General features: G+C 45.3%; 1 protein-coding gene across 2 annotated transcripts in view; it reads left to right on the top strand.

The window, feature by feature from the left end:
* Positions 1–16,845, top strand: part of hsd17b4 (hydroxysteroid (17-beta) dehydrogenase 4) — a 123,162-nt gene that overhangs the window by 84,237 nt on the left and 22,080 nt on the right. For both annotated transcript variants that reach the window (XM_048527665.2, XM_048527664.2), the window contains 3 exons: positions 266–335; positions 5,922–6,028; positions 7,002–7,088. In XM_048527665.2, coding sequence (XP_048383622.2) covers positions 266–335; positions 5,922–6,028; positions 7,002–7,088 — 264 coding nt within the window. The remainder of the gene's footprint in view (positions 1–265; positions 336–5,921; positions 6,029–7,001; positions 7,089–16,845) is intronic.

The following is a 16,845-nucleotide window of genomic DNA, read 5'->3' as shown; positions in this document are numbered from 1 at the left end:
AAATTTACAAGCTGTATAAATGTTGGTTTTCCCCTTGTATGTATATTCTTCCGAATTGTTCTGATGAGTGCAAGCTGAAAGCTCAATGTAATGTGTCTTTTTCAACAGTACCTAAATATTACAAGCTACTGGATCGAATAGGTTTGCAAATTTAGTTGATTATTGAGCATATGTTGATGCTTTTTTTCGCTGTATGATTTATATTTTTTTAAAAGCGTACTGTATTCTGTTTAACTAAGTTAGGGCATGTTTCCCCATATTACAGGCTGCTCTATACCGCCTGAATGGAGACTGGAACCCCTTGCACATTGATCCAAATTTTGCAGCTTTTGGAGGTAATTTAATGGTAAATTGAAATAGATTATTCAAAACAACTGTATTTCTTAATGATTTTATTATTTCTGCACTGAAAGATGAATAATTATGACAAAACTACAGTCATTTATTCATTTCTCATATTCCTTGATCTTACTTGATTTTATCTATGCTATCATTCTTCAGTTGCTTAATCCTTGGCTTCCTCTGGGTCCTTGTTTGCCTGCTACCTCTGGTGACTTCATCCACAATCATAACCATAGTTTATACTTGCACAGGGGTAGCACCCAGGTCTATATAGGTATCATCTTTCTTGACTGTTTGTATTATGTTTGATGTTTTGTCTGATGTCTAGTATGGGGTGACCAGAAATCCCTTCCAGTTAATATTGGAAAAAGCAAAGACATTCTCTTTAGCGTCTGCTGCAAAACTTTGTTTTGCTTTGAACCACTCACTCCATCTGTCTTGCTGATGGCTACCTGAAACAGTTTGCAAACTTCAAGCCAGACTTAAACCTGAGACGAGTGTTCAATCACACATCTGTAGCACTGCCAAGATCTCTTCTTTTCACCTCCATAAGATCACAGCATTGCTGATACTCTCAATCATACTTTTGTAATCTCTGCACTTGAGTATTGTAGTACAATCTTGACTGGCCTCCCACCTTCTGCCATTATAAATTTAAGATAATTTAAAGCTTTGCTGTTTATGTTTTTACTTCCACCAGGCCTATTCATCTGCCACTCTTGTGTTCACATCGGCTCCCAGTTAAGTCATAACTTGAGTTTAAAATTCTCCTCTTTGATTTGTAATCCCTCCATGACCTAACCCTCCCTATCTCTGTAATTTCCTCCATCCCAGCAATCCGTCCAGACAGCTGTGCTCTCCAAATTGTAGCATCCCTGAACTTCTTTATCTCTCTACCTCTGTTTCTTCCTTTGAGTTGCTCCTTAAAGCATTTGATCAATTATTTGGTAATGTTTCCTAAAATACCTTTTGTGTTTCAGTGTTATATTTTGTTCCAGTAAACATCTTTGAACATTATGTTTAAGGCACTTTGTAAATACAAGTTGATGATAACAGCCATCACTGGATGTGTTAAATTCTCAAGGCTGTATTTATTGCCCATCTCCAGTTGCACTAAGATGGTAGTGGCCTCTCCTTGAACCCCTGCTGTCCCTTTAATTAGAGTAATCCTACATCATTAGACAGGGAATTCCAGATTTCAACCCCTAGAAGAAATGGTGTAAATGTGTCCAAGTTAGAATGGTGTGTGACTTGGGCAGGGAATGCGGTGATGAACGTTCTTAAGGCTGCTTTTGTCCTTCTTGATAGTAGAGATCCCAGATGATGATATTGCTAGTGTAAAGTTGTTGAATTGCTGCAGTGCATATTGGAGGACAACACATTGAAATAGCGAAGGAGTGATTGACTCTAATTCCTGTGTTACAATCATCACTCTAAGAAAATTGCTGTTTCCAGAATAGTGTCAAGATTCATGAATGTGGTTGAAACAGTGCTCAGTCAGGGAAGTGCTGGGTTGAGCCTTGTAGGTAGTAAAGGGTCTTTTATGGGCCAGGAAGGAGGCAAGCTATCAGTTATAGAATGCCAATCTGTTGCCCTGCTCTTGTAAACCAATGCTGACAGAGCTGATCCAGTCAGATTCTGCTCTGAATTCACCCGAGATGTTACAGTAGGAAACTCAAAAGATGCTGATGCTCTTGAAGTCAGTAGCAATAACTTGGCTTTCTCTTGTTAAGTCTAGTCACTGCTCAGCATTCATACATTCTGCACATTACCTGTCACTCTTTAACCAAAGCCTATAGGTTAGAAATGGAAAATATTGGGGATGCACAGAATTTAGAGTCAGAGCTTTTGCAGCGTGTATAAAGGCCCATTGGCCTACCATGTCTGACAGTACACCAACAAACATCTGTCTATTCCCACCACATTTTCTACTGCTTAGCCCTTAGCCTTGTATGCTATGGAATTTCAAGTGTTTATCTAAATAGTTATCACCCTTTTAGGCAGTGAGTTACAAAGCCACAACTCTCTGGACGAGAGGATTTTTCCTTAATTCCTCTCCTCCTTACCTTAAAATTTAAGGCATGATTCATTAAGAAAATATGATTTATTGAACTTTCATGTACAAATAATTTCCATAGAACTTGTTGCTGCAGGTTAGCATGTATTGCTTCAACTGTGGAAGAGTTTGTTAATAGAGCTGACTACTGGAATCACTTGTAAATAGCAGCTTTCCTTACCCTACAATAAATTTATTGAATCAAAGGTAATTGCCTCTGAACCATCCACAGTAATTACTTAAGGTTTCAATGTTTAGTCTGTAACTACTACAGCCGTCTTGCTCTGCATCTAATATGATGCCAGCCACTGGAGAGCTATTCCTGTGATTTCCTTAGATTTGTTTTGCTAACACTCCTAGTGTTCAGGTGAATGCCTCATGATGTTATGGGCAACTATTCTTATCTGTTTTTTCATTCAACTCTCACACCTGTCAGTGACTTATAAAGAGAAAATTAAAATTAAAAGAAAGAAAGTGAATATGATCTGTTGTGGTAAAAAATTAGGATGCAAATGGTGTTTTACTTCTGTTTCTAACTGCCTTTTTTAAATACTTAAGACTTCATCTGTTTTGTTTAAAACAGAAAGGTAAAAGAAGTGTGACACTAATTACTGAACTGTATATTTTGTTTCTGTCATCAATTCACTTGTAATTTTATTTTTAACAATTTTATTAACAAGGAAAATTAATTTTTGATAGAGGTGTACTTGTCTAATCATATTGCATGTAGTCAAAAATGCAGATAACAGTTATTGCAATTAACACTTGCTTAACTTGTTTTTGGCATTATGCTGCAGTTGAGATAAATTTAAATGATACAGGTTGCGTTAGAAATTAACCTATGAAAGGCATATAGAATAACATATTAAAATGCTTGCAAAAACAGTATTTCAGATTGGAAGGCCGAACATGATTGCTGTTTAGCAGACTATATTTATTGCTGAGTAGGGAAACTGAGACTAAATTAAATTGTTGATGTTGTCTTGTCCGGTTTATTTTTCAATAATCAAACTGTTCCACAAGGAAATGTGATTACGTGTATTGCTTGAAAGAAATGCCATGGAAGATTATTTTTTTTTAATGTATATTTAAGGGTCAGCATGCTCCTATGTAGATCGTTTCCCTCCTAGGAAACAAAATAGGTTTAGATTTTTGTCACATTTTTGTGGAAGATTGAAATCTTATATGTACAGGGAGTGATAAAAATAGACAATAGACAATAGGTGCTGGAGTAGGCCATTCGGCCCTTCGAGCCAGCACCACCATTCATTATGATCATGGCTGATCATCGACAATCAGTATCCTGTTCCTGCCTTATCCCCATAACCGTTGATTCCACTATCTTTAAGAGCTCTGTCTATCTCTTTCTTGAAAGCATCCAGAGAGTTGGCCTCCACTGCCTTCTGGGGCAGAGCATTCCATATGTCCACCACTCTCTAGGTGAAGAAGTTTTTCCTCAACTCTGTTCTAAATGGCCTACCCCTTATTTTTAAACTGTGTCCTCTGGTCCTGGACTCACCCATCAGCAGAAACATGCTTCCTGCCTCCACAGTGTCCAATCCCTTAATAATCTTATACGTCTCAATCAGATCCCCTCTCATCCTTCTAAACTCAAGAGTGTACAAGCCCAGTCCTCCAATCTTTCACCATATGATAGTCTCGCCATTCCGGGAATTGACCTTGTGAACCTACGCTGCACTCCCTCAATAGCAAGAATGTCCTTCCTCAAATTGGGAGTCCAAAACTGCACACACTACTCCAGGTGTGGTTTCACCAGGGCCCTGTACAGCTGCAGAAGGACCTCTTTGCTCCTATACTCACTTCCTCTTGTGATGAAGGCCAGCATGCTATTAGCTTTCTTCACTACCTGCTGTACCTGCATGCTTGCTTTCATTGACTGATGGACAAGAACACCTAGATCTCGTTGTGCTTCCCCTTTACCTAACTTGACTCCATTGAGATAGTAATCTGATAGTAATGTGATTTTTGCATTGGATAGTACAGTCATCTTATTGTTAATAAATTGATTGATGAAGTAGAATTCATTTGCATTGGAAATGGAATTATTTAATGAGCAGCATTCGTGAGGACAGAATTAATATTTACTCTAACGTGATAAATAAGAATGTGAAAATGGTGCATCTGTTACAGTGTAGAATGGTTGCATTTAAAACAAAGTATTTACGTAGTAAGTGAGTATACTTCTGTACAGTAAATATGCTTGTGGTTCATATTCAAGATTTCACATAGGATGGAAGTTGATAAATATCAGTTGCAAAAATTGATCAACCAGATTAAAAAATTAGATGTATAAGCTGCTTTAAACACTAAAACACCCCAAGACACGTCACGCTAGTGTAATCAGGCAAAAATAAATTAATGTTGAACTAAAGAATCAGACACAGGGATGTGATCAAGAATGTGATCAAAATGATATTTTTCAGTGTTCTAAGGAACAAGAAAGGCAGAGGGGCTTTCGGGGGAAATCCAAGAGTGTGAGAGTGAGATAGCTAAAGAAGTCATGGCAGTCAGTAATGGGGTGAAGGAAATGGAAGATCTAACCTTCCAGCTCAGCGAGCAAACTCACATCCAGAAATGGAAGATCTGCAAGAATCTGTAATTTGAAAGATCCAAAGCCTTGGAGACATTAGGGTGATAAGAGAACACTGGAGAGTTTTGCGGTCATAGTTCTTTATTCAGAACTATTTTTCAATTAAGGATATATTTTTAAATTGTTTAACTTTTGAAACTTATTTAGACATCTGACGTACTAATAAGCTTTTATGTTAGTCTTTCTTTCAAGTTGTAACATAAAAACGCAACTCTGCAGACATTCAACAGGCCCAATAGAATTTATGTGAGAACGAAGAAAAAAACGTTTATCAAAATATTTTAAAATGTGATTTGGTGAAATTTATATCCTCTGAATTGCATTCGTTTCTTAATAATTGCTAAGTACTTTCTGTAGTTGGTATTCTATATCATGAGAATTATATAGCTATTTACTTAAATTGCAACAAAAGATACAGGATCTGATCAGTGATTTCATGATTGAATGTTGTAATATTACTCAGATTATTGTATGACTATTTTATTGCTTTGAGTTCTCGTGCGGTGTCATTCTAAGAATAAACCTTGTTATGTTTTGCAAAATTCTTAACTGTGTTTGTATCAGCATGAGCAGAAATTACTTTCTCAGTAATGCCGTACATGTAAAATTTGGGACAAGTTTTAAAATAAAATTTTCAAGCTGGCGCATAAGATTTCATAGAAATGTAGAAAGTGTACATATATACCTAATTTGTGGAAGGCAAAGAATAACTTGGCAAATTGAAATACTTTCTTAAAGTTGGTTTTACCAGTATGAAAAATAGGTTAAAATGAAGAAGCTATAAATGGTTCTTCACTTCAGGTACTAACTAACAGGCAGACAATGTATATTTTCTCTACTAGGTTAGATTTGTGTGATGCATATAGAATTAGTTAAATTAAATAAAAAGAAACTTCTTTTTCTTCACTGAAGGATTCAAGAAGCCAATTCTGCATGGGTTGTGTTCCATGGGATTTGCAGCACGGCATGTCTTGAAACAGTTCGCAAATAATGATGTGACAAAATTCAAAGCTATCAAGGTACAAAATAGTGTTGTAATTTATAACCTATCATCCACCAAGCATTAGATGGATTGCAGATTTCTCTCTTAGGTTGTAGTTTTTATTTGTTATCCTTATTAATTATGTAGAGGACTGATTAGATCATCTGTCATTTGTGGGTCAAAATCCAAGTGAACATGTTGGGTTTAAAGACACCTTATGGCAGCGGGCACATCTGTTTGCCACCTGCCTTGACTATCAACTGCATGACTACTACCTTGACTTAAAAGTGAGGCTTATATTTAATATATTAGTGGTTTGTAATACAGAATAATTTACATTTAAATTTCATGTACGAGAGAAACATTGATTGTATAAAATTGTGCGTAATTGCTAAAACAGTAGGATATTTTAATTAAGTTCATAGAATCATAGAATCCCTACTGTGCGGAAAGAGACTGTTCGGCCTATTGAGTCTGCACTGACCCTCCGAAAACCATCACACCCAGCCACCCCCATCACCCAACATTAAACATGGCCAGTTCACCTAAACTGCTACCTTTGCACTGTGAGAGGAAACCACAGCACTCAATGGAAATCCATGCAGACACTGGGAGAACATGTAAATTCCGTACAGACAGTCTCTTTGCAATCAAACCTGAGTTTTTTGCACTGTGAGGCAGCAGTAGTAGCCACTGTGCTGGTCCTTGTTACGCAACATCATTGTGTGTCAAGAAAAAACACAGAAAAGACTGCTGGTCTGCACACAAAGGCGTAACACCTGTAGCATTTCAGCATTTTATTAAATCATGGAGAGCTCAGAACTAAACTTTTGTATATAATTTAAATCTCTTTTATGGTTTTTGCCAAATTTTACATTTGCAAAGAAGTCAATGATTATCAGAGACTTCTTTGGACTCAGCTGCAATGACTTGTTTGACATTCTTGATGTCTGAATTATGAGATGATAATAAAGAAAAATTTGCTGTTATGAAATAATCATTTAATACAGGCTCGTTTTGCAAAGCCGGTTATTCCTGGACAAACACTAGAAACTGAAATGTGGAAAAATGGCAACCTTATCCATCTTCAGTCAAAGGTCAGGACTTTCTTCCACCTTAATGAAATTGCTGTTGCAATATAGTCTTGTAAATATGGGCCAAACTATTTTCTTATCATACAAGCTTGACACATCAAAGTATCCTGCAGGTTAATGACTGCCCATAACATTATTTTTTGCAATGCGTCATGCAGACTCACAAAGGTGCTGAAGACTACTGCTTATAGACCTCAACAGTCTAACTGAATTAGGATAAAATATCTCAAAAAAATTGAAATAAAAGAAAGAGTGTTGATGTGGTACACATGGAATTCCAAAAGGTGTGCAATACAGTACCACATGACAGACTTGTGAATAAACCTATAGCTAATAGAGTAAAAGGGGCTCCTGAGATGCTGCTTGGCCTGCTGTGCTCATCCAGCCTCACATTTTATTATCTAGGAGCAAAATTGTAATTGGCTGAGGAACAGAGTAATGGTTAATGGATATTTTTCAGGATGAAGAAAGGCTTACAATGGGGTTCCCAGGGATCAGTATGCTTGCATTTTTTGAATGTAACTAAATGATGTAGATCTTGGTGCACAGGATAATTTCAAGATTTGCAGATAACAAAAAATGAGCCAATTGTAACTGTGAGGAGGACAGTGCAGAACTTGAAAAGGACATTGTCACATTGGTGGAGTGCGAGGATACGTGACAGATGAAGTTGAATGCGGAGAAGTGTGCAATCTGAGGGTAACAAGGAACCTTGACCTCACTCCAGGTAATTCTCTGTCCGGAAGACATGACAGTGCTCGTAGGCACCCAGACGGAGCATGATTCACAAACAGGCCTCCGAAGCGTCCTCTCGGGATGTTCCAGAGGAGTTCCCCTCTCTACTTCCTTTGTGTCTTTGATGCCAAAGCCTGCAGAAATTGAGGAGGGTGAGCCAGCACCTGTGCAAGTTGTCAGATAGCCTGGGTCCTTCAAAGCTCAAACGTCCCTGTGGGACATCAGCCAACTGCTCCAGACTTACAGGGAAAACTATAGAGCAGGCTCTCTCCAACCTTGTTGTGGTCAATGTGTCTGCTTGGAAATGCATTAGGAGGGAAAGGAAGGAATAAGATTGAATTGAACATCCTTTATTGTCATGAGTATTCAATACAAAATACAGTGAAAAGTATGTATGGTCGCTGTGCATAAGCGATGTTCACATTAATTTTGAATAAAATTGTTAAAAGAGGAGCTTAAAAGAGAGTTCAAACTTTTCTTCTTCACTGTTACACCATGGTGGTTTCAAAGGTTTCCAGGCCCATACTGTACCACCAAGAATGCCCCGGTCCGGACTTACCAGCCCACGCCATGCCCAGAATGTCCTTCGGCCCCTCCATTGCTGCAGGGACACTGCCCGTCCCTCGCCATCTCAGGTAGCCTTCTCCCACCTGCTACTCCTTGCCTGCTGACTTGTGCTCACTGCCCACGTGATACCTCGGGGCTGCTTCCTCATGTGCTGCTGCAGAGCTCTTACCTGCATTACTGCAGCCCTCACTGCTCGCGGTGTTCTGGGGCACAAAGGCTCATTGCTCTGGACATGCTGTCAGCTCCAATGTGGAAGAGAGAGAAGAAAAAGAAAGAAGTAAAAAGGAAAAGGAAGAAAAACAACACTCAGAGAAGAAGAGTTCTGACAAGAGTATCCTACTCTGCTGCCATCTGACTGAGGGCACATAGGTGGCACAGATGACATTTCATTTTAAATAACCCTGCGCTTTTGTGAGCATTTGGACACTTGCGAGTTTTGAGAAGATTTGTAGCTCAGGTTGAGTTTCTGGATGTGAGTTTGCTCGCTGAGCTGGAAGGTTAGTTTTTCAGACGTTTCGTCACTATTCTAGGTAATATCGTCAGTGAGCCTCCGATGAAGTGCTATGAAGTGTGTAGTTCAGTATTTGGTCCGTATGTGTTGTTTACAACCATCCCAACACCCACAAACGAAGCTGCATTAGAACATTATTCCAACGAGCCACCACACACTGCAGCACAGAGGAACTACGAAGAGCAGAAGAAAATCACCTATACAGCGTATTCAAAAAGAACGGGTACCCAATGAACACAGTCCGCCGATTTCTCAGCAACAAACCTAAACAAACAGGCCCAGAAACCATAACCACTCTCCCCTACATCAAAGACATTTCTGAAATGACTGCCAGACTACTCAGACCTCTTGGCATCAGGGCAGCCCACAAATCCACCAACACACTAAAACAGCGGCTAATGAACTTAAAAGACCCTATATAGACAAGAAGCAAAACGAACGTCATCTACAAAATGCCTTGCAAGAACTGTGACAAACACTGCGTTGGACAAACAGGCAGAAAGCTAGCCACCAGGATACATGAACATCAACAAGCCACAAAACGACATGACCCACTATCACTAGTATCCTTACATACAGATGAGGAAGGACACCACTTTGATTGGGACAACACATCCATCCTAGGACAAGCCAAACAAAGACATGCACGAGAATTCCTAGAAGCATGGCATTCCAACCAGAACTCCATCAACAAACACACTGGTTTGGAACCAATCTACCATCCTCTGAGAAAAAGAACAGGAAATGACATCACCAATACAGGAAATGACATCACCAGCCCAAGGAAACCTAAACAGATAAATAGAAAGCGGGATATAACACCAGCGCTTCACCGGAGGCCCACTGTTGATGTTACCTAGAATGGTGACAAAACATCTGGGAACAGACCGTCAAGCTCAGTGAACCAGCTTACATATGGAACACAATAAAGACCCACTCTCTTGTGGACCGAGCGGAGGAGAGTGCTGTCTTGGAGGTGAAAGGAGGACGTCAGGTTGGCTGTGCACCCTTGCGACCAGTCGATCTTAATGCTGGCTTCGGCCTAACGCTGGTTCAGGGGAGCAGCCAACCTGCAACGATGGCTGCGGCAAGTGCTCGTGCCCCAGGTCAGGGGGTCCGGAACACCATCCGTGTTTCCGTAAAGAAGGTGGATGAAGGTGCACCTGTGGATCGCACCTTCTTCGTGAAGAGGGTCCTGTTGGACTGTTGTGGGTTCGCTGCTGCGGACATTTACTGCCTGCAGGATTTCCCCAGAGGAGGTTTTTATGATGTGATCTTCAGGAGTGCCAAGCTTTACGAGCGCTTCCTGGAGGTTTTCAAGGAGAAAGGAGGTGAGGGCCCCCTCTCTGTATTGACTGCTGTCCCGCTGTTTGTGATGCCAGTGCAGAGGAGCCGTATGGTGACTGTACACATGTACAACCCGCATGTGTCAGCAGTTGATGTCCTGACCTTCCTCGTGAAGGTGGAAGGGGACCTAGCTGACATCATGGACCCCTTTGGCATCTGGACCAGTAAGAGGCAGGTCAAGGTGACGCTGAGGATGGGCGCGGACGGGAATGTCGTACACCCACCATCCAGCTTCGCGATCGGTGGGAGCAAGGGCTACCTGACCTATGCAGGGCAACCTAAAGTCTGCCATGCCTGTGGTAGGTCAGGTCACGTGGCGGCCGACTGCAAAGCCACCATCTGCAGGAACTACAGGGAGGAGGGACACCTTGCAAAGAATTGCCCACAAGAGAAAAGCTGCAACCTTTGCGGGGAAGCGGGCCACCTCTATAGGGCATGCCCGCAGCGGGGGACCACCTACGCCCGGGTTGCCGGCAGGGGCAATGCGGGGCCAGCCCCCCCCGGAGGAGAGGAAGGCACCAGGGCCCAGCAAGGACCCCACTGATGTGCAGGAGGGCCGGGTCGTGCAGGAGGGCCCAGCCCCGCAGGATGGGCCCGAGGCCAGCAAAGCGCCCCTGCAGGCTCCTCTCCCCCCCCGACAACCCGGAGTCGATGGAGGCGGCGACAGCGACCCAGGGGAGTGGACAACAGTCGGGAAAGCGAGGAGGAAGGTGCGTCGACGGGCCTAGGAACCGCAACCATCAGGCGGGAAGAGGCAGCTACAGGGGGGCTATAAGAGCTCCTCTAACGAGGGGGATTTGGAGAGGGCCCGCCCGAAGCAGAAGTTAAAGATCTCGAGGGAGAAGGAAAGCAGCACCCCACTTCCAGGTGACGGGAGGCGTCCTGAGGCTCCCTCCGACACCCAGTCAAGTGCCACTGGGGCACTGGAGGGTCCCCCAGAACTTCCAGGCGGGAAGGAGGAAACAGCGCGTCCCCAGCCTGACCCAGAGCCGGACCCTCCTGCCTCTCCACCCCGACGGGGGGATGCCACCCGGAAGGCAGCACGGACGGTTTCCTGAGCCCAGAGAGCGTCCCGCAGTTAGCCTGGGCGATGGGCATGAAGGGACAGATGGAGGGGCTGGACCTTGGACTTGGGTAGGGTACTGCGGTCACTGCCCACAATGGGGGTACGAGTTGCGAGCATTAATGTGCGCAGTGTCAAGTCCACCGCAAGATGTGTATCCACATTGGCCTACCTGACCACCATCAAGGCGGACCTCCTGTTTCTGCAGGAGTGCGGGATATCGCACCTCGGCAGGTACGGGAAATGGTCCGGCGCCTGGACCTGTGGGCCTTCGATCTGGTCGGGGGGTAACGACTGTCGCTCCTCGGGCCTGGCTATTCTGCTGCGGGGGCGCGATTTCACCATCTCTCAAGTTCAGGAGGTGGTGGGGGGGCGCCTCCTAGTGGCTGACGTCACCTACAGGAACGCTCTGCTGAGGCTGATCAACGTGTACGCCCCAGCGGTACGGATTGAGCGGTTGGCGGTCCTGCAACGGCTTCCACCCCTGCTGGCCACGTCCAGGCCGCTCATCCTAGGCGGAGACTTCAACTGCATCATTGATGCAGATGGAAGATCCGGCGTGGGGACAGCGGGTGGGGGGAGTCAACTGGACGTCACGTCCAGATTCCTGATGGTCACGGTGAAGGATGCCAAGCTGCTCGACATCTTCAGCACCCCTGCAGACGGAGCACAGCGGAGGTACACCTGGCTGCGGCCAGACGGGTCTATCCGCTCAAGGATAGACTTCCTGTTTGTGTCATGGGTGTTCTCGGTCAGGTCCACCGGCGTCGAGCCGGTGTTCTTCTCTGACCACTGCCTCCTGCTGGCCGACTGTCACTTACAGGACGACCAGCTGGCCGGCAAGGGGACGTGGATGCTCAGCACGACTCTGTTGACCGAAGAGAACGTCGAGGAGCTTCAGAGGGAGTACGCTGGTTGGAGAACCGTGAAACCCCTCTTTGAGTCTCCGGGCGACTGGTGGGAGACGGTGAAGGAGAACATTAAGAGGTTCTTTGTCCTCAAGGGTGTTCGGAAGGCGAGAGAGAGGCGGAGAAAGCTGTCGCGACCCCAGAAAAGGGTGCAGAACCTGCTCCTTCTGCAGTTGATGGGGGTCGATGTCACGGAGGACCTCCGCGAGGTGAGGGGCCAGCAAGCCTCGCTCTTCGCCGTGGAGGCCTCCAGGATAATCTTCCGGTCCAGGGTCCACTCTGTGGAGCAGGACGAGACGTGCTCGCGTTTCTTCTTTCGGAAAGTGCACAAAGAGAGCTCTGTGCTTAGCCGGCTGAAGGAGGACGACGGCTCAGTGACGTCGTCTCGGCCCGACATTTTGAGGATCAGCAGATCCTTCTATGCCGGACTGTACGACTTGAAGCCCACGGACAGCACGGCCTCCGAGTTGTTCCTGTCGTCTATCACGGAGGTCTTAGACGACGGCACGAGGGAGTGGCTGGACCGGCCGATACCCCTGGACGAGCTGACCAGAGCCCTCAAGTCCTTGGAGAGGAATAGGACTCCCGGAAGCGACGGCTTACCGGTCAAGCTGTATTCCACTCTGTGGGACCTGGTCGGCCAGGACCTGCTGGAGGTGTACGATAGTGCGATTCGGGCAGGGGAAATGTGCAAGTCCGTGAGGAAGGGCATCATCACCCTCATTTACAAGAGGAAGGGGGAGAGGGAAGAAATTAAGAATTGGCGTCCCGTTTCACTATTGAACGTTGACTACAAAACCCTGGCCAAGGTCATAGCCTACCGGGTCAGGTCTGTCCTGGAGTCGGTGATTCACCCTGACCAAACCTGTGCTGTGCCGGGCAGGAAGATCGCTGAGAGCCTTGCGCTCATCAGGGATATGATTGCCTACGTACAGGACAGGCGGGTGGACACGTGCCTCGTCAGCCTGGACCAGGAGAAGGCCTTTGACAGGGTCTCTCATGCTTACATGAGGGACGTCTTCTCCAAATTGGTGTTTGGAGAGGGCGTCCACAATTGGATCCGGCTGCTCTACGCCAACATCGTGAGCGCAGTCTCGATCAACGGGTGGGAATCAGATAGTTTTCCTGTTAGATCTGGAGTCAGGCAGGGCTGCCCGCTCTCTCCTGCCTTGTTCATGTGCTGCGTGGAACCCTTCGCCGCATCCATCAGGAAGGACATGAGCCTGAAGGGTGTGTCTATCCCAGGCAGTGGAGGCCTTCAGGTCAAGACCTCCCTGTACATGGATGACGTCGCCGTCTTCTGCACCGATCGTCCGTCGGTGAGTAGACTGTTGGACATCTGCGGCCAGTTTGAACTGGCCTCGGGTGCCAAAGTCAATAGGGGTAAGAGCGAGGCCATGTTCTTTGGGAACTGGGACGACCGCTCCTTCATCCCGTTCACCGCCAGGACAGACTACCTGAAGGTGCTGGGTGTTTGGTTTGGTGGAGCTGGGGCGTGCACTAAGACTTGGGAGGAGCGTATCACCAAATTGAAGCAGAAGCTGGGCAGGTGGATGCTCCGCTCCCCCTCCATCGCGGGTAAGAACCTGGTTGTCAGGTGCGAGGGTCTTTCGGTACTGTTGTATGTGGCGCAGGCCTGGCCTATTCCCTGGACCTGCGCCGCTGCAGTCACTCGGGCCATCTTCCACTTCATTTGGGGGTCGAGGATGGACTGGGTCCGCAGGGACACCATGTACAAAGACCTGGAAAATGGGGGAAAGGGCGTACAGAACGCCACCCTCGCCCTGACGGCTACCTTTGTATGCGGCTGCATCAAGCTGTGCGTAGATCCTCAGTACGCAAACACCAAGTGTCACTACTTTACTGAGGTTCTACCTGTCCCCGGTGTTGCGAAGGATGGGCCTGGCCTCGTTGCCGCGGAACGCTCCGAGTAGTTGGACTGTTCCGTACCACCTGTCGTTTGTGGAGAAATTCTTGAAAGGAAACACCTTTGACCACAAGGCCGTCAGGCAGTAGTCGGCACGTAGTATCCTTGGGACCCTCCGGGAAAAGGAGAGGGTGGATCCCGTCGTGTGGTTCCCCATGCAGACTGCCAAAGTCGTTTGGCAGAATGCCTCATCATTGCCAGAACTTTCAAACAAACACAAGGACATTGCTTTGCTGGCGGTGAGAGGGGCTCTGCCAGTGAGATCCTTTATGCATGCCCGGAATCTCTGCGCTACCGCACGCTGCCCTCGAGGCGACTGTGGGGGGGGATGAAACTGTCGATCACCTCCTTCTGGTGTGTGCCTATGCGCAGGAGGTCTGGAGGGGGATGCAGTGGTATTTGTCGAGGTTCGTCCCGAGCAGCTCCGTGACGCGGGACTCTGTGCTCTACAGGCTGTTTCTGGGGACGCACACCGAGACCAACATCAACTGCGCCTGGAGGACCATCAATGCGGTGAACGATGCTCTTTGGTCTGCCTGGAACTTGCTGGTCTGCCAGCTGAAAGAACTGACCCTGACCGAGTGTTGCAGACTGGCGCACTCCAAGGTCCAGGACTACGTGCTGAGGGACGCGCTAAAGCTTGGGGCAGCCACCGCCACGGCGTGGTGGGGAAAGACCACCGTATGAAACCCCTCATCCAGAATAGAACAAAGAACCCTATCTGATAACTGGGCCCAGTTGGCGCCTTCCCCAACAGGTCAGGGGGCCAACTGGGACTGTGTGGGGTGACGACTGCCGGGGTGTTTTCTTTGCTTTGTTTTTTTTTCCTTCTTTGTTTTTTTCCTTTAGTTGGTGTACGTACCCCCTGGGTAACCCGGAGCGGCTTGCATGACTGGGTAGGTGTGTAAATATGTTTTATTTTTTGTACATCTCACGAATAAAGTATATTTTTTCAAATAAAAAAAAGTGACAAAACATATGAAAACTAACCTTCCAGCTCAGTGAGCAAACTCACATACAGATTTGGTCACTCATAGTATAAAAGTATCTGTTCAAGTTACTTCGTAATTTGCTGGATCTGGTGAAGTCATGCCCATTTCAGATGACCAGCATCTGTTATACATCAGAAAGATGAACGATATTGTAATAGCTAAGCCTTGCTCAGGTCTTGCTAGCAACAACTGCTTGACACGTGGGTGGAGTGCGAGGAAAGGTGACAGATAAAGTTGAATGCAGAGAACTGTGAAATGAGAGGGAGACAAAGTATCAGACATCATGGATCCTTGAACAGTCAAGTTGTTGTCTGCACCCAAGGCGTTGCACTTCGGTGCCACAACGCGAAAAGCGATGTGTGCATTTAGGTGGAGCTTATCCTACATAGATCATCCACATTTATACCCACCCTTTGAATGAGAGCACAGAATCAGTGATGATTCCATGTATCTTTGAGGGCAATGTTTCAGTGTATCTTTCAACTTTTTAAAGGAGTACACTTCCTTTTGAGGCTGGGTGGTATACAATGAGAACTTCATATGTTCACTGTCCCTCACAGCTCAATGACCTGCTGAGAAAAAACTGCACAAAGCATTGCCGCTCTAAACACTGCAGTATATGTTGCTCAAGCATTTCATAGCGGTTCAGACAAGCTATGAAACATTGAAGATAATAATCCAAGAATGGAAGAGTGAAAAGGAGGTGCCTCATGAGGGATTTCAGTGCAAATACTTGGATATTGGTTAGCTCCATACAGTATTTCTACTTTGTCTCACTGCTGCTTCCATCCAAACTGTAAGTGAGACTTATAGTGTGCAGATAGTTGGAGGTGGAATCAGCTGAAGATACCAAACATACATCATACATAAGAAAACAATTATTCAGCATAAGTTCGAGAATACAGAAATAACAAAGCCCACATATATGAATGACCTGGGGCTACTTGCCATAGAACCAAAAGGAAGTTACACAATGTAAGGAATGCCAAATTCAGTTCATTTCCCTTGAAAATTGGTTTCAGTGATGTCTATCTGACCTCTTTGAGGGACAGTGAAATTAATAACGGTGGATAAGAGAAAAAGATTGGAGTGGAAATCCTGTTGGAGAGAGGAGCAGAATTTCTTCAAGGTAAGCATGCCTGGAGGAGATGGGGCAGTGAGTTCAATACTAACTAAAATCTGAAAGAACTGTGGATGCTGTAAATCAGAAACTAAAAGAGAAATTGCCGGAAAATCACAGCAGGTCTGGCAGCATCAATGGAGAGAAATCAGAGTTAATGTTTCGGCTCGAGTGACCCTTTCTCAGAATTGTGTTATGAGTATTATCCTAATGAACCTTCTCTGAACTATCTTCAGTGGAATAATATCTTTCCTGAAATAAGGAGACTGAGCTGCTCTCACCGCTGAGATGTGGTCTCACCAGCAGAGTCAGCATGGCTTCATGAAAAAGAAATTGTGGTTAAGCAATTTATTTGAGTCTTTCAAAGAAGTCTCAACCAGAGTGGACAGATGGAAACCAACAGGTGCGTTATGTTTGGACTTCCAGAAGGCATAGTAAGACTTCCCTACACTTATATGCCAAGCCCCTTGAAATAGGGGCTAAATTCAGTTAGCCTTCTGGTTACCTGCTGCTTTCTGTGTGCTAACTTTGCGTTTTGAGCACAAATGCTCTCAAGTTCTTTGTGCTGTAGCTTTTCCCTTTTTAAATTA

The sequence above is a fragment of the Stegostoma tigrinum genome, chromosome 3, assembly GCF_030684315.1.
Source record: "Stegostoma tigrinum isolate sSteTig4 chromosome 3, sSteTig4.hap1, whole genome shotgun sequence".
Classification (NCBI taxonomy): domain Eukaryota; kingdom Metazoa; phylum Chordata; class Chondrichthyes; order Orectolobiformes; family Stegostomatidae; genus Stegostoma; species Stegostoma tigrinum.
Note: the sequence above shows the minus strand (reverse complement) of the source record. Positions and strands in the feature narration are given on the sequence as shown.